Source organism: Salvelinus fontinalis, chromosome 36, assembly GCF_029448725.1.
Source record: "Salvelinus fontinalis isolate EN_2023a chromosome 36, ASM2944872v1, whole genome shotgun sequence".
Taxonomy (NCBI): Eukaryota; Metazoa; Chordata; class Actinopteri; order Salmoniformes; family Salmonidae; genus Salvelinus; species Salvelinus fontinalis.
Window position 1 is genome coordinate 27,849,059 of NC_074700.1, and position 18,994 is coordinate 27,868,052.

General features: G+C 43.6%; 1 protein-coding gene across 1 annotated transcript in view; it reads left to right on the forward strand.

Annotated features, from left to right (window-relative positions):
- The window catches only part of LOC129835552 (cyclin-dependent kinase-like 2), a 49,992-nt gene that overhangs the window by 18,267 nt on the left and 12,731 nt on the right, over positions 1 to 18,994 (forward strand). Inside the window, exons 2-10 of the mRNA XM_055901238.1 lie at positions 287 to 481; positions 3,644 to 3,822; positions 4,513 to 4,625; positions 4,746 to 4,885; positions 7,077 to 7,165; positions 7,443 to 7,566; positions 12,210 to 12,412; positions 12,737 to 12,964; positions 13,906 to 13,999. Of these exons, the coding sequence (XP_055757213.1) occupies positions 287 to 481; positions 3,644 to 3,822; positions 4,513 to 4,625; positions 4,746 to 4,885; positions 7,077 to 7,165; positions 7,443 to 7,566; positions 12,210 to 12,412; positions 12,737 to 12,964; positions 13,906 to 13,999 (1,365 nt within the window). The remainder of the gene's footprint in view (positions 1 to 286; positions 482 to 3,643; positions 3,823 to 4,512; positions 4,626 to 4,745; positions 4,886 to 7,076; positions 7,166 to 7,442; positions 7,567 to 12,209; positions 12,413 to 12,736; positions 12,965 to 13,905; positions 14,000 to 18,994) is intronic.

The window sequence follows — 18,994 nt, forward strand, 5'->3', positions numbered from 1 at the left end:
AATGATGGCCGAAACATTATTTATAAAATCGTTAAGATCGGCGCAAAAAAAAAAAACACACAAAATTGTTCAGGAGCCGGTAAAACGGCGGCCATCCCCTCCGGCGCCATTCTCTCACAGACCCGGATCCGCAAGCCACTGTGGCCCCTCATGATGAGTTTTTTTGTGACCCCCCCCCCCATCAAAGTTGCCCATTCCTGACATATACAAATGCTAACTAACCAATCAAAACAACCAATCAATCCATTATTTATGTCCCCCCCCCCCCCCCCCCCCGTTTCTCCAGCAACTGCGCCATGAGAATCTTGTCAACCTGCTGGAGGTGTGGAAAAAGAGGCGTCGCTGGTACCTGGTGTTTGAGTTCGTAGAACGTACGGTTCTAGATGACCTAGAACAGAGTCCAACGGGACTAGACTACAGCCGCCTAAGAAGATACGTCTACCAGATACTACGGGCTATCTCCTTCTGCCATCAACACAACGTGGGTGGAGTGTGTGCGTGTGCGTGTGCGTGTGCGTGTGTGTGTGTGTGTGTGTGTCAGAGGAGGCTGGTAAGAGGAGCTATAGCAGGACGTGCTCATTGTAATGGCTTGAATGGAATTAATGGAACGGTATCAAACACATCAAACACGGAGACCACGTGTTTGACTTAGTTCCATTTATTCCATTCGACCAAAAATGATTGGAACCTCTGTTTTCAATACTCCAGCACCTTCCCCTTTACATGGATAACTACATTGAGCATTTTTATCTGAAATGTTTTGGGAGGGATCTTAGACCATTCTGCCATACTAATGTATATATGAATTTATACAGTGCATTCGGAAAGTATTTTGACCCCTTATTAACTATTTCCACACTTCATATTCCACAAAAAAAAAACGTTTTTTCGAAATTTTTGCAAATGTATTAAAAAGTAAAAAACAGAAATACCTTATTTACATAAGTATTCAGACCCTTTGCTATGAGACTCGAAATTGAGCTCAGGTGCATCCTGTTTCCATTGATCATCCTTGAGATGTTTCTACAACTTGATTGGAGTCCACCTGTGGTAAATTAAATTGATTGCACATGATTTGGAAAGGTACACACCTGTCTACATAAGGTCCCACAGTTGACAGAGCATGTCAGAGCAACAACCAAGCCATGAGGTCGTTTTGTTTGTTGTTTCCTATGTGTTTCCTGTATGTTTCCTTTGTTTCATATATATTTCCTATATGTTTCCTGTATGTTTCCTTTGTTTCATATATATTTCCTATATATTTCCTATGTGTTTCCTGTATGTTTCCTTTGTTTCATATATATTTCCAATATGTTTCCTTTGTTTCATATATATTTCCTATATATTTCCTATGTGTTTCCAATATGTTTCCTTTGTTTCATATATATTTCCAATATGTTTCCTTTATTTCATATATATTTCCAATATGTTTCCTGTATGTTTCCTTTGTTTCATATATATTTCCTATGTGTTTCCTATATATTTCCAATATGTTTCCTATGTGTTTCCTGTATGTTTCCTTTGTTTCCTATATATTTCATATATATTTCCTATATATTTCCTATGTGTTTCCTGTATGTTTCCTTTGTTTCCTATGTGTTTCATATATATTTCATATATATTTCCTATATGTTTCATTTATATTTCCTATGTGTTTCCTTTATATTTCCTATATGTTTCCAAATATATTTAATATATATTTCATATATGTTTCCCATATATTTCCTATATGTTTCCTATATATTTCATATATGTTTCATATATGTTTCCTATATGTTTCCTATATGTTTCCTATATGTTTCCTATATGTTTCCTATATGTTTCCTATATATTTCCTATATATTTCATATATGTTTCCTATTTATTTCATATATGTTTCCTATATATTTCCTTTATATTTCCTATATGTTTCATATATATTTCCTATATGTTTCATATATATTTCCTATATGTATCCTATATGTATCCTATATGTTTCCTATATATTTCCTATATGTTTCCTATATACACTGCTCAAAAAAATAAAGGGAACACTTAAACAACACAATGTAACTCCAAGTCAATCACACTTCTATGAAATCAAACTGTCCACTTAGGAAGCAACACTGATTGACAATAAATGTCACATGCTGTTGTGCAAATGGAATAGACAAAAGGTGGAAATTATAGGCAATTAGCAAGACACCCCCAAAAAAGGAGTGATTCTGCAAGTGGTGACCACAGACCACTTCTCAGTTCCTATGCTTCCTGGCTGATGTTTTGGTCACTTTTGAATGCTGGCGGTGCTCTCACTCTAGTGGTAGCATGAGACGGAGTCTACAACCCACACAAGTGGCTCAGGTAGTGCAGTTCATCCAGGATGGCACATCAATGCGAGCTGTGGCAAAAAGGTTTGCTGTGTCTGTCAGCGTAGTGTCCAGAGCATGGAGGCGCTACCAGGAGACAGGCCAGTACACCAGGAGACGTGGAGGAGGCCGTAGGAGGGCAACAACCCAGCAGCAGGACCGCTACCTCCGCCTTTGTGCAAGGAGGTGCACTGCCAGTGCCCTGCAAAATGACCTCCAGCAGGCCACAAATGTGCATGTGTCAGCATTGGTCTCGCAAGGGGTCTGAGGATCTCATCTCGGTACCTAATGGCAGTCAGGCTACCTCTGGCGAGCACATGGAGGGCTGTGCGGCCCCACAAAGAAATGCCACCCCACACCATGACTGACCCATCGCCAAACCGGTCATGCTGGAGGATGTTGCAGGCAGCAGAATGTTCTCCACGGCATCTCCAGGCTCTGTCACGTCTGTCACATGTGCTCATGTGCTCAGTGTGAACCTGCTTTCACCTGTGAAGAGCACAGGGTGCCAGTGGCGAATTTGCCAATCTTGGTGTTCTCTGGCAAATGCCAAACGTCCTGCACGGTGTTGGGCTGTAAGCACAACCCCCACCTGTGGACGTCGGGCCCTCATACCACCCTCATGGAGTCTGTTTCTGACCGTTTGAGAAGACACATGCACATTTGTGGCCTGCTGGAGGTCATTTTGCAGGGCTCTGGCAGTGCACCTCCTGGCACAAAGGCGGAGGTAGCGGTCCTGCTGCTGGGTTGTTGCCCTCCTACGGCCTCCTTCACGTCTCCTGATGTACTGGCCTGTCTCCTGGTAGCGCCTCCATGCTCTGGACACTACGCTGACAGACACAGCAAACCTTTTTGCCACAGCTCGCATTGATGTGCCATCCTGGATGAACTGCACTACCTGAGCCACTTGTGTGGGTTGTAGACTCCGTCTCATGCTACCACTAGAGTGAGAGCACCGCCAGCATTCAAAAGTGACCAAAACATCAGCCAGGAAGCATAGGAACTGAGAAGTGGTCTGTGGTCACCACCTGCAGAATCACTCCTGTTTTGGGGGTGTCTTGCTAATTGCCTATAATTTCCACCTTTTGTCTATTCCATTTGCACAACAGCATGTGACATTTATTGTCAATCAGTGTTGCTTCCTAAGTGGACAGTTTGATTTCACAGAAGTGTGATTGACTTGGAGTTACATTGTGTTGTTTAAGTGTTCCCTTTATTTTTTTGAGCAGTGTATTTCATATATGTTTCCTATATATTTCCTATATGTTTCCTATATGTTTCCTTTTTGTTTTCTCCAGATCATCCATAGGGACATCAAGCCAGAGAACATCCTGGTATCTCAGGGTGGAGTGGTCAAGCTGTGTGACTTCGGGTTCGCCAGGACAATGGCTCCACCAGGAGAGAATTACACGGACTACGTAGCAACCCGCTGGTACAGGGCCCCAGAACTACTGGTGGGGGACACCAAGTACGGGAAGTAAGAACAAGACTAGAGACAGAGGGAGGGACGGGGAGAGAGACAGAGAGAGAGAGATCGAGAGGGAGAGATAGAAAGGCAGAGGGAGAGAGAGACAGAGAGAGTGAGACAAAGAGAGAGACAGAGAGAGAGAAAGAGAGAGACAGTGGTACGAAAGCCTCCACTCTTATTTGTTTAATACTACAGTGTGTGTGTGTGTGTGTCTGTGTGTGTGTGGTGGTATGTGTGTGTGTGGTGGTGTGTGTGTCTGTGTATGTGTGGTGGTATGTGTGTCTGTGTATGTGTGGTGGTATGTGTGTGTGTGGTGGTGTGTGTCTGTGTAAGTGTGGTGGTATGTGTGTGTGTGTCTGTGTATGTGTGGTGGTATGTGTGTGTGTGTGTGTGGTGGTGTGTGTGTTGGTCCCGTGTGGCTCAGTCGGTAGAGCATGGCGCTTGCAACGCCAGGGTTGTGGGTTCAATTCCCACGGGGGGACCAGGGTTCAAATGTAATTCCCACAGGGGGACCAGGATGAATATGTATGAACTTTCCAATTTGTAAGTCGCTCTGGATAAGAGCGTCTGCTAAATGACTTAAATGTAAATGTGTGTGTGTGTGTGTGTGTGTGTGTGTGGTGGTGTGTGTGTCTGTCTGTGTGTGTCTGTCTGTGTGTGTGTCTGTCTGTCTGTGTGTGTGTCTGTCTGCGTGTGTAGGGCGGTAGATGTGTGGGCTGCAGGCTGTCTCTTCGTAGAAATGTTGACAGGAGAACCACTGTTTCCTGGAGACTCTGACATCGACCAGTTATACCACATCATCAGGTGCTTTGGTGAGGACAGTACACACACACACACACACACACACACACATGGAGCAATGATTAATTTATTAATAATTTAATGAATTATTAATGATTTTTTGCTACTTGTTTATTTTGTTTGTTACCAAGGCAACCTGACCCCTCGCCACCAGGAGTTGTTCTATAAGAACCCAGTGTTTTCAGGAGTCAGTCTACCGGAGGTGACCGAGACGGAGCCTCTACTACAACGCTATCCTAAACTGTCCACAACTGCTACAGACCTTACGCAGGTGCAGCCCCCCCCCCCCCTCACCCCCCCCCCCCCCAGACAGAGCCTCTACTACAACGCTATCCTAAACTGTCCACAACTGCTACAGACCTTACGCAGGTGCAGCCCCCCCCCCCCCCCTCCTCCCCCCTCCCCCCTCAGACAGATCCTCCACAACACTACCGCCAGGATGTGGTTCACTCTTTTATCAACATTCATGAACTGGTCCCCTTTTCTACACCACAGAGACATACTATCTCCTCCTAAAGTACTGTAGCCTGTCAGTAACTAACTCTCTCCTCCTAAAGTACTGTAGCCTGTCAGTAACTAACTCTCTCCTAAAGTACTGTAGCCTGTCAGTAACTAACTCTCTCCTCCTAAAGTACCGTAGCCTTTCAGTAACTAACTCTCTCCTCCTAAAGTACTGTAGCCTGTCAGTAACTAACTCTCTCCTCCTAAAGTACCGTAGCCTGTCAGTAACTAACTCTCTCCTCCTAAAGTACTGTAGCCTGTCAGTAACTAACTCTCTCCTCCTAAAGTACTGTAGCCTGTCAGTAACTAACTCTCTCCTCCTAAAGTACTGTAGCCTGTCAGTAACTAACTCTCTCCTCCTAAAGTACCGTAGCCTGTCAGTAACTAACTCTCTCCTCCTAAAGTACTGTAGCCTGTCAGTAACTAATTATCTCCTCCTAAAGTACTGTAGCCTGTCAGTAACCAACTCTCTCCTTCTAAAGTACTGTAGCCTGTCAGTAACTAACTCTCTCCTCCTAAAGTACTGTAGCCTGTCAGTAACTAACTCTCTCCTCCTAAAGTACTGTAGCCTGTCAGTAACTAACTCTCTCCTAAAGTACTGTAGCCTGTCAGTAACTAACTCTCTCCTCCTAAAGTACTGTAGCCTGTCAGTAACTAACTCTCTCCTCCTAAAGTACCGTAGCCTTTCAGTAACTAACTCTCTCCTCCTAAAGTACTGTAGCCTGTCAGTAACTAACTCTCTCCTCCTAAAGTACTGTAGCCTGTCAGTAACTAACTCTCTCCTCCTAAAGTACTGTAGCCTGTCAGTAACTAACTCTCTCTATCTCCTCCTAAAGTACTGTAGCCTTTCAGTAACTAACTCTCTCCTCCTAAAGTACTGTAGCCTGTCAGTAACTAACTCTCTCTATCTCCTCATAAAGTACTGTAGCCTGTCAGTAACTAACTCTCTCTATCTCCTCCTAAAGTACTGTAGCCTGTCAGTAACTAACTCTCTCCTCCTAATGTACTGTAGCCTGTCAGTAACTAACTCTCTCCTAAAGTACTGTAGCCTGTCAGTAACTAACTCTCTCCTCCTAAAGTACTGTAGCCTGTCAGTAACTAACTCTCTCCTCCTAAAGTACTGTAGCCTGTCAGTAACTAACTCTCTCCTCCTAAAGTACCGTAGCCTGTCAGTAACTAACTCTCTCCTCCTAAAGTACCGTAGCCTTTCAGTAACTAACTCTCTCCTCCTAAAGTACCGTAGCCTTTCAGTAACTAACTCTCTCCTCCTAAAGTACCGTAGCCTGTCACTAACTAACTAACTCTCTCCTCCTAAAGTACCGTAGCCTGTCAGTAACTAACTCTCTCCTCCTAAAGTACCGTAGCCTGTCAGTAACTAACTCTCTCCTCCTAAAGTACCGTAGCCTGTCAGTAACTAACTCTCTCCTCCTAAAGTACCGTAGCCTGTCAGTAACTAACTCTCTCCTCCTAAAGTACCGTAGCCTGTCAGTAACTAACTCTCTCCTCCTAAAGTACCGTAGCCTGTCAGTAACTAACTCTCTCCTCCTAAAGTACCGTAGCCTTTCAGTAACTAACTCTCTCCTCCTAAAGTACCGTAGCCTTTCAGTAACTAACTCTCTCCTCCTAAAGTACCGTAGCCTGTCACTAACTAACTAACTCTCTCCTCCTAAAGTACCGTAGCCTGTCACTAACTAACTCTCTCCTCCTAAAGTACCGTAGCCTGTCACTAACTAACTAACTCTCTCCTCCTAAAGTACCGTAGCCTGTCACTAACTAACTAACTAACTAACTAACTAACTAACTAACTAACTAACTAACTAACTAACTAACTAACTAACCTCTCTCTCTCTCTCTCTCTCTCTCTCTGTCTCTCTGTCTCTCTGTCTCTCTGTCTCTCTGTCTCTCTGTCTCTCTGTCTCTCTGTCTCTCTGTCTCTGTGTGTGTGTCTGTTCTCCTACCAGAGGTGTCTCCAGATGGATCCAGACAGGAGGTCACAGTGTTCTGATCTGCTGCAGCACCAACTCTTCACTAACGATGGCTTCCACCTCAGGTAACACACACCTGGTAACACACACGGTCATACACACCTGGTAACACACACACACTCCTGGTCACACACACACACTCCTGGTAATACACACACACACTCCTGATAATACACACACCTAGTCACACACACCTAGTCACACACACCTGGTCACACACACCTGGTCACACACACCTGGTCACACACACATTTGAGTTGTAATATCTATTAAAGATTTAGGTTAAAAAAGGCTTTGACTGTCTGTGTTGAACTGTGCAATAACAAAGTGTACTTTTTCCAGGTTTGTCCAGGAGTTGAATGCTAAGATCCAGAAGGATCAGAAAGGGAACTCTCCCCTTCCCAAGATGAACAAGACGACCAAGAAAGACAAGGAGGAAGTAGAGGAGAGGACTGGGAAGTACAAGGTCAGACACACACACACACACACACACACACACACACACACACACACATGGGAGGTAGACACACACACACACAGGTGGACACACGCATGCACACGCACACACACACACGCACACCAGTGTTAATTTAGTCAACAATAACTATGACGAAAAATACTCGTCAATTTCGTATTTTTCCTGACTAAAACTATAAAAAATAATAAGACGAGACGCCCTGAAAAGATGCAAACTATTAGAAATTACTTTTCATTTTAGTTTGACGAAAAATATGACAATTCCAGAATTCCAAACCAGAATTCCACGTGAGACTAATGGACAATTAATTTGACATGAAGCTCCTTCTCGTGCAAATGCCCGTTGTGGTTGCTTTTTTTTCCTGTGAGAAAAAACAAATACTATTTGTTAAATATTAGGAGTACAGTGATACTTATAATAATAAATAGTTCTTAAAATAAAATCACAGTAATTATGTAAGAATGCACAGTACCCGCCAAGCTCATCATTGAGCTGTTGCTGTGTCTATATTGTATAATTTTGTTCAGTACACAGTACCAGTCAAAAGTTTGGACACACCTACTCATTCCAGGGATTTTCTTTATTTGTACTATTTTCTACATTTTACAATAATAGTGAAGACACTGCACTGTTGGAGCTAGAAACACAAGCATTTAGCCTGGTATTACTGTTGGAGCTAGAAACACAAGCATTTAGCCTGGTATTACTGTTGGAGCTAGAAACACAATCATTTAGCCTGGTATTACTGTTGGAGCTAGAAACACAAGCATTTAGCCTGGTATTACTGTTGGAGCTAGAAACACAAGCATTTAGCCTGGTATTACTGTTGGAGCTAGAAACACAAGCATTTAGCCTGGTATTACTGTTGGAGCTAGAAACACAATCATTTAGCCTGGTATTACTGTTGGAGCTAGAAACACAAGCATTTAGCCTGGTATTACTGTTGGAGCCAGAAACACAAGCATTTAGCCTGGTATTACTGTTGGAGCTAGAAACACAAGCATTTAGCCTGGTATTACTGTTGGAGCTAGAACCACAAGCATTTAGCCTGGTATTACTGTTGGAGCTAGACACACAAGCATTTAGCTAGGTATTACTGTTGGAGCTAGAAGCACAAGCATTTAACCTGGTATTACTGTTGGAGCTAGAAACACAAGCATTTAGCCTGGTATTACTGTTGGAGCCAGAAACACAAGCATTTAGCCTGGTATTACTGTTGGAGCTAGAAACACAAGCATTTAGCCTGGTATTACTGTTGGAGCTAGAACCACAAGCATTTAGCCTGGTATTACTGTTGGAGCTAGACACACAAGCATTTAGCTAGGTATTACTGTTGGAGCTAGAAGCACAAGCATTTAGCCTGGTATTACTGTTGGAGCTAGAAACACAAGCATTTAGCCTGGTATTACTGTTGGAGCTAGAAACACAAGCATTTAGCTAGGTATTACTGTTGGAGCTAGAACCACAAGCATTTAGCCTGGTATTACTGTTGGAGCTAGAAACACAAGCATTTAGCCTGGTATTACTGTTGGAGCTAGAAACACAAGCATTTAGCCTGGTATTACTGTTGGAGCTAGAAACACAAGCATTTAGCCTGGTATTACTGTTGGAGCTAGAACCACAAGCATTTAGCCTGGTATTACTGTTGGAGCTAGAACCACAAGCATTTAGCCTGGTATTACTGTTGGAGCTAGACACACAAGCATTTAGCTAGGTATTACTGTTGGAGCTAGAAGCACAAGCATTTAGCCTGGTATTACTGTTGGAGCTAGAAACACAAGCATTTAGCCTGGTATTACTGTTGGAGCTAGAAACACAAGCATTTAGCCTGGTATTACTGTTGGAGCTAGAAACACAAGCATTTAGCTAGGTATTACTGTTGGAGCTAGAAACACAAGCATTTAGCCTGGTATTACTGTTGGAGCTAGAAACACAAGCATTTAGCCTGGTATTACTGTTGGAGCTAGAAACACAAGCATTTAGCCTGGTATTACTGTTGGAGCTAGAAGCACAAGCATTTAGCCTGGTATTACTGTTGGAGCTAGAAACACAAGCATTTAGCTAGCTATTACTGTTGGAGCTAGAAACACAAGCATTTAGCTAGGTATTACTGTTGGAGCTAGAACCACAAGCATTTAGCCTGGTATTACTGTTGGAGCTAGAACCACAAGCATTTAGCTAGCTATTACTGTTGGAGCTAGAAACACAAGCATTTAGCCTGGTATTACTGTTGGAGCTAGAAACACAAGCATTTAGCTAGGTATTACTGTTGGAGCTAGAAACACAAGCATTTAGCTAGGTATTACTGTTGGAGCTAGAAACACAAGCATTTAGCCTGGTATTACTGTTGGAGCTAGAAACACAAGCATTTAGCTAGGTATTACTGTTGGAGCTAGAAACACAAGCATTTAGCTAGGTATTACTGTTGGAGCTAGAACCACAAGCATTTAGCCTGGTATTACTGTTGGAGCTAGAAACACAAGCATTTAGCCTGGTATTACTGTTGGAGCTAGAAGCACAAGCATTTAGCCTGGTATTACTGTTGGAGCTAGAAACACAAGCATTTAGCTAGGTATTACTGTTGGAGCTAGAAACACAAGCATTTAGCCTGGTATTACTGTTGGAGCTAGAACCACAAGCATTTAGCCTGGTATTACTGTTGGAGCTAGAAACACAAGCATTTAGCCTGGTATTACTGTTGGAGCTAGAACCACAAGCATTTAGCTAGGTATTACTGTTGGAGCTAGAACCACAAGCATTTAGCCTGGTATTACTGTTGGAGCTAGAAACACAAGCATTTAGCTAGGTATTACTGTTGGAGCTAGAAACACAAGCATTTAGCTAGGTATTACTGTTGGAGCTAGAACCACAAGCATTTAGCCTGGTATTACTGTTGGAGCTAGAAACACAAGCATTTAGCTAGGTATTACTGTTGGAGCTAGAAACACAAGCATTTAGCTAGGTATTACTGTTGGAGCTAGAACACAAGCATTTAGCTGGATATTACTGTTGGAGCTATAAACACAAGCATTTAGCCTGGCATTACTGTTGTGACCAATGAATGTGATTTTATTTCGACATTTATTTATACTTCTGCCATTTTAATAAAAGCTGAAGAGTTTTAGTAAATGGTGAATTTCTCAAAAGAAAGTCAAGTGCATGTTCCTGAAAGTGGGTGACTCACGTTCTCCCCTTGCATACTAAGTCAAGCAAAACAAACTTAAATTAGTGCCTACCTTGACAGACAAATCGCTGTACTTTACAGGATGTAATCATTTCTCGGCATTGGAGAAACAGCACCATTTTCTAAATGAAACCGCAGTTACTGAACTTTCTCTTTCACTAAGAGGACACATTACAAGGATGTCACAGTTATGTTCAGGACACCAGAGCTGTAAATTGTTTAACCTGTAGCCAAAGGCTTTATAGGCCAAATGGTTAATAATGGCTGCCATTGGTTACAGACAGTCAGAATATCAGTGTTTCCAGCTAAGGCATACGAGGGGATAGAAGGCCTAGTTGGACAAGGTTAGCTGTGCACATGATGAAAGTTGAAGGAAAATATTCATTGTTTAATGAAAAAAAAATCACTTTTACGTGACTAAAATGAGTGACTAAAACAAGAAAAAAGATCCAGAGTTTTAATCAACTGATAATAATTAAAACTAGACTAAAATTGTCCAGAGTTTTAGTGGACTGATAATTACTAAAACTAACAAAGGATGAAATGACTAAAATGTGACTAAGACTATAAGCTATTTTAGTCAAAAGACTAAAACAGCTGCCAAAATGAACACAGAAACATACTCTCACCCTGCCCTCTCCTCTCACCCTGCCCTCTCCTCCTCATCTAACCCTCTCATCTAACCCTCTCCTCTAACCCTGCCCTCTCCTCCTCTCCTCTAACCCCCTCCTCTAACCCTGCCCTCTCCTCCTTTCCTCTAACCCTCTCCTCTAACCCTGCCCTCTCCTCCTCTCCTCTAACCCTGCCCTCTCCTCCTCTCCTCTAACCCTCTCCTCTAACCCTGCCATCTCCTCCTCTCCTCTAACCCTCTCCTCTAACCCTGCCCTCTCCTCTAACCCTGCCATCTCCTCCTCTCCTCTAACCTTCTCCTCTAACCCTGCCCTCTCCTCTAACCCTGCCATCTCCTCCTCTCCTCTAACCCTCTCCTCTAACCCTGCCCTCTCCTCCTCTCCTCTAACCCTCTCCTCTAACCCTGCCCTCTCCTCCTCTCCTCTAACCCTGCCCTCTCCTCCTCTCCTCTAACCCTGCCCTCTCCTCCTCTCCTCTAACCCTCTCCTCCTCTCCTCTAACCCTCTCCTCCTCTCCTCTAACCCTCTCCTCTAACCCTGCCCTCTCCTCCTCTCCTCTAACCCTCTCCTCTAACCCTGCCCTCTCCTCCTCTCCTCTAACCCTGCCCTCTCCTCTCCTCTCCTCTAACCCTGCCCTCTCCTCTCCTCTCCTCTAACCCTGCCCTCTCCTTTAACCCTCTCCTCTCCCCTCCTCTCCCCTCCTCTCCTCTAACCCTGCCCTCTCCTCTCCTCTAACCCTGCCCTCTCCTTTAACCCTCTCCTCTCCCCTCCTGCCATCTCCTCTCCTCTCCCCTCCTCCCCTCATCTCTCCTCTCCAGGACTCCAGCAGTACAACAGTCAAAGGGAACGTCACCAAACTCTCTAAAGCTCCAACCACCACAGAGCCTAAACCCCGAGACCCGGACAAGACAATAGAGTCGACCACTACTATGACCACTACTGCAGCTGTTAAACCCGAGAAGGCTGACTGGAGCACAGAGACCCATGCAGTCACGGTCCACCACGGTCGAACCACCACCGTGTACGTTCAAGTTTCAGCATTATTAGCGGTTATTTAAAAAAAAAAAGAGTTATTTTAAAAAATATATATAATAATCTTAATTACTTTTCTGTTACGTTAAAAAAAGACATACATCTTGAATGAATTGCAGACCATTTTCTTGAGTCCCAAATGGTACCCTATTATTGGTCAAAAGAAGTGCACTATAATAGGGAATAGGGTGCCAGCCCTGGTCAAAAGAAGTGCACTATAATAGGGAATAGGGTGCCAGTCCTGGTCAAAAAAAGTGCACTATATAGGGAATAGGGTGCCATTTTGGATAAATCATAAATCTGTTTTGTTTAGGAGTCTGAGCAACACTATCGCCATCAAACCCAGAGCGGAAGAACCAGAGAGGACCGTAGAGGACTACGATCCAACCGTAGGACCAACCCAGGACCAACCTCTACCTCTCATCCCTCCCCTCGCACTCACCTTCACACAGACACCTTCACACAACCTACTGGCTGTCGTCACCCACGGCAACGGCAACCTGGGCGGAGTTGGGTCTCACCCCGGAACACTCGGTCTGAGGTACAGAACTACAGCTCCCATAATGCATCACACTGAGAATGTTGGACCAGGGTTGAAGAAAAAAAAACACTTGTTTCTTTTGTTTGTTATTGTTTGTTTGTACTCTCTAGGGTTATAGACAGGGCTTAGGCCTAGATTCAATCAGATAGCAGACACACCCATAGTGGATGTTTTGGCAATGTTCGAGGTGGAACAGCGTTGGAGCTGTCAAATCGGTGAGCAGCTGCTCTTATGATCAATGTCACCAAACCACACCCACCGGCGTTAGAAGTGCAGAATGAGGCCTCCCGAGTGGCGCAGGGGTCCAAGGCACTGCATCGCAGCGCTAGCTGTGCCACTAGAGATTCTGGGTTCGAGTCCAGGCTCTGTCGTAGCCGGCCGCGACCGGGAGACCCTTGGGGGCGGCGCACAATTGGCCCAGCGGCTTCCGGGTTAGGGGAGGGTTTGGCCGGCAGGGATGTCCTTGTACCGTCGCGCACTAGCGACTCCTGTGGCGGGCCGGGCGAAAAATAAACGCTGACACGGTCACCATGCTATATAGAAATAATGACGCTCAAATTGAAAAATTATGAAAGTAAATAAAAGGATTTGTATCAGCCTGATGGAGGAGGTGTAGATTACATCACAGTGCTCCAGGATCGAAACAAGGCAGCCTGGGATGTCTGTTAATGCGACTCCACCCAATGGCAACGTCCGCTTTAGCCACTTGTGGATTTGACAGCGCCCAATGCAGGTCCACCGCCAGCACAACTGCCATGCGGATCTGATTGTAGCGAGTCCAGGAGAGTTGGTGACTGTGTGTTTATGTGTTCGTCTGTCTGTCGTCTCTAGGCCCAGGAGAGTTGGTGACTGTGTGTTTATGTGTTCGTCTGTCTGTCGTCTCTAGGCCCAGGAGAGTTGGTGACTGTGTGTTTATGTGTTCGTCTGTCTGTCGTCTCTAGGTCAATAGACAAATCTAAAAGACATGTAAGCATTTTCAACAGACTCTCACAGCAATCTCTCTCCAGTCATTTCACTGGCAATCTGATGGCTCAGGTAAGGGTGTGTGTGTGTGTGTGTGTGTGTGTGTGTGTGTGTGTGTGTGTGTGTGTGTGTGTGTGTGTGTGTGTGTGTGTGTGTGTGTGTGTGTGTGTGTGTGTGTGTGTGTGTGTGTGTGTGTGTGTGTGACTGCTCTTCCTCTGTCTATATCATCTAACCACTCCTCTGTCTATATCATCTAACCACTCCTCTGTCTGTCTATATCATCTAACCACTCCTCTGTCTGTCTATATCATCTAACCACTCCTCTGTCTATATCATCTAACCACTCCTCTGTCTGTCTATATCATCTAACCACTCCTCTGTCTGTCTATATCATCTAACCACTCCTCTGTCTGTCTATATCATCTAACCACTCCTCTGTCTGTCTATATCATCTAACCACTCCTCTGTCTATATCATCTAACCACTCCTCTGTCTGTCTATATCATCTAACCACTCCTCTGTCTATATCATCTAACCACTCCTCTGTCTGTCTATATCATCTAACCACTCCTCTGTCTGTCTATATCATCTAACCACTCCTCTGTCTATATCATCTAACCACTCCTCTGTCTGTCTATATCATCTAACCACTCCTCTGTCTGTATCATCTAACCACTCCTCTGTCTGTATCATCTAACCACCCCTCTGTCTATATCATCTAACCACTCCTCTGTCTGTATCATCTAACCACTCCTCTGTCTGTATCATCTAACCACTCCTCTGTCTGTCTATATCATCTAACCACTCCTCTGTCTGTCTATATCATCTAACCACTCCTCTGTCTATATCATCTAACCACTCCTCTGTCTGTCTGTATCATCTAACCACTCCTCTGTCTGTCTATATCATCTAACCACTCCTCTGTCTATATCATCTAACCACTCCTCTGTCTGTCTATATCATCTAACCACTCCTCTGTCTGTATCATCTAACCACTCCTCTGTCTGTCTATATCATCTAACCACTCCTCTGTCTATATCATCTAACCACTCCTCTGTCTGTCTATATCATCTAACCACTCCTCTGTCTGTCTATATCATCTAACCACTCCTCTGTCTATATCATCTAACCACTCCTCTGTCTGTCTATATCATCTAACCACTCCTCTGTCTGTCTATATCATCTAACCACTCCTCTGTCTGTCTATATCATCTAACCACTCCTCTGTCTATATCATCTAACCACTCCTCTGTCTATATCATCTAACCACTCCTCTGTCTGTCTATATCATCTAACCACTCCTCTGTCTGTATCATCTAACCACTCCTCTGTCTATATCATCTAACCACCCCTCTGTCTATATCATCTAACCACTCCTCTGTCTATATCATCTAACCACTCCTCTGTCTGTCTATATCATCTAACCACTCCTCTGTCTGTATCATCTAACCACTCCTCTGTCTGTCTATATCATCTAACCACTCCTCTGTCTGTCTATATCATCTAACCACTCCTCTGTCTGTCTATATCATCTAACCACTCCTCTGTCTATATCATCTAACCACTCCTCTGTCTGTCTATATCATCTAACCACTCCTCTGTCTATATCATCTAACCACTCCTCTGTCTGTCTGTATCATCTAACCACCCCTCTGTCTGTATCATCTAACCACTCCTCTGTCTGTCTGTATCATCTAACCACCCCTCTGTCTGTATCATCTAACCACTCCTCTGTCTGTATCATCTAACCACTCCTCTGTCTATATCATCTAACCACTCCTCTGTCTATATCATCTAACCACTCCTCTGTCTGTCTATATCATCTAACCACTCCTCTGTCTGTATCATCTAACCACCCCTCTGTCTATATCATCTAACCACCCCTCTGTCTGTATCATCTAACCACCCCTCTGTCTATATCATCTAACCACTCCTCTGTCTGTATCATCTAACCACTCCTCTGTCTATATCATCTAACCACTCCTCTGTCTATATCATCTAACCACTCCTCTGTCTATATCATCTAACCACTCCTCTGTCTGTCTATATCATCTAACCACTCCTCTGTCTATATCATCTAACCACTCCTCTGTCTATATCATCTAACCACTCCTCTGTCTGTCTATATCATCTAACCACTCCTCTGTCTGTATCATCTAACCACTCCTCTGTCTGTATCATCTAACCACCCCTCTGTCTATATCATCTAACCACTCCTCTGTCTGTCTGTATCATCTAACCACTCCTCTGTCTATATCATCTAACCACTCCTCTGTCTATATCATCTAACCACTCCTCTGTCTGTCTGTATCATCTAACCACTCCTCTGTCTGTCTATATCATCTAACCACTCCTCTGTCTATATCATCTAACCCCTCCTCTGTCTGTATCATCTAACCACTCCTCTGTCTATATCATCTAACCACTCCTCTGTCTGTATCATCTAACCACTCCTCTGTCTGTCTATATCATCTAACCACTCCTCTGTCTATATCATCTAACCACTCCTCTGTCTATATCATCTAACCACTCCTCTGTCTATATCATCTAACCACTCCTCTGTCTATATCATCTAACCACTCCTCTGTCTATATCATCTAACCACTCCTCTGTCTATATCATCTAACCACTCCTCTGTCTGTATCATCTAACCACTCCTCTGTCTGTCTATATCATCTAACCACTCCTCTGTCTGTCTATATCATCTAACCACTCCTCTGTCTGTCTATATCATCTAACCACTCCTCTGTCTGTCTATATCATCTAACCACCCCTCTGTCTATATCATCTAACCACTCCTCTGTCTGTCTGTATCATCTAACCACTCCTCTGTCTATATCATCTAACCACTCCTCTGTCTGTCTATATCATCTAACCACTCCTCTGTCTGTATCATCTAACCACTCCTCTGTCTATATCATCTAACCACTCCTCTGTCTATATCATCTAACCACTCCTCTGTCTATATCATCTAACCACTCCTCTGTCTGTCTATATCATCTAACCACTCCTCTGTCTGTCTATATCATCTAACCACTCCTCTGTCTATATCATCTAACCACTCCTCTGTCTATATCATCTAACCACTCCTCTGTCTGTCTATATCATCTAACCACTCCTCTGTCTGTATCATCTAACCACTCCTCTGTCTGTCTATATCATCTAACCACTCCTCTGTCTGTCTATATCATCTAACCACTCCTCTGTCTATATCATCTAACCACTCCTCTGTCTATATCATCTAACCACTCCTCTGTCTGTATCATCTAACCACTCCTCTTTCTATATCATCTAACCACTCCTCTGTCTGTATCATCTAACCACTCCGCTGTCTATATCATCTAACCACTCCTCTGTCTATATCATCTAACCACTCCTCTGTCTGTATCATCTAACCACTCCTCTGTCTATATCATCTAACCACTCCTCTGTCTATATCATCTAACCACTCCTCTGTCTATATCATCTAACCACTCCTCTGTCTATATCATCTAACCACTCCTCTGTCTGTCTATATCATCTAACCACTCCTCTGTCTATATCATCTAACCACTCCTCTGTCTATATCATCTAACCACTCCTCTGTCTGTATCATCTAACCACTCCTCTGTCTGTCTATATCATCTAACCACTCCTCTGTCTGTCTATATCATCTAACCACTCCTCTGTCTGTATCATCTAACCACTCCTCTGTCTATATCATCTAACCACTCCTCTGTCTATATCATCTAACCACTCCTCTGTCTATATCATCTAACCACTCCTCTGTCTATATCATCTAACCACTCCTCTGTCTATATCATCTAACCACTCCTCTGTCTATATCATCTAACCACTCCTCTGTCTGTATCATCTAACCACTCCTCTGTCTGTCTATATCATCTAACCACTCCTCTGTCTGTCTATATCATCTAACCACTCCTCTGTCTGTCTATATCATCTAACCACTCCTCTGTCTGTCTATATCATCTAACCACCCCTCTGTCTATATCATCTAACCACTCCTCTGTCTGTCTGTATCATCTAACCACTCCTCTGTCTATATCATCTAACCACTCCTCTGTCTGTCTATATCATCTAACCACTCCTCTGTCTGTATCATCTAACCACTCCTCTGTCTATATCATCTAACCACTCCTCTGTCTATATCATCTAACCACTCCTCTGTCTATATCATCTAACCACTCCTCTGTCTATATCATCTAACCACTCCTCTGTCTGTCTATATCATCTAACCACTCCTCTGTCTGTCTATATCATCTAACCACTCCTCTGTCTATATCATCTAACCACTCCTCTGTCTATATCATCTAACCACTCCTCTGTCTGTCTATATCATCTAACCACTCCTCTGTCTGTATCATCTAACCACTCCTCTGTCTGTCTATATCATCTAACCACTCCTCTGTCTGTCTATATCATCTAACCACTCCTCTGTCTATATCATCTAACCACTCCTCTGTCTATATCATCTAACCACTCCTCTGTCTGTATCATCTAACCACTCCTCTGTCTATATCATCTAACCACTCCTCTGTCTGTATCATCTAACCACTCCTCTGTCTATATCATCTAACCACTCCTCTGTCTATATCATCTAACCACTCCTCTGTCTGTATCATCTAACCACTCCTCTGTCTATATCATCTAACCACTCCTCTGTCTATATCATCTAACCACTCCTCTGTCTATATCATCTAACCACTCCTCTGTCTGTCTATATCATCTAACCACTCCTCTGTCTATATCATCTAACCACTCCTCTGTCTGTCTATATCATCTAACCACTCCTCTGTCTATATCATCTAACCACTCCTCTGTCTATATCATCTAACCACTCCTCTGTCTGTATCATCTAACCACTCCTCTGTCTGTCTATATCATCTAACCACTCCTCTGTCTGTCTATATCATCTAACCACTCCTCTGTCTATATCATCTAACCACTCCTCTGTCTGTATCATCTAACCACTCCTCTGTCTATATCATCTAACCACTCCTCTGTCTGTCTATATCATCTAACCACTCCTCTGTCTGTATCATCTAACCACTCCTCTGTCTATATCAT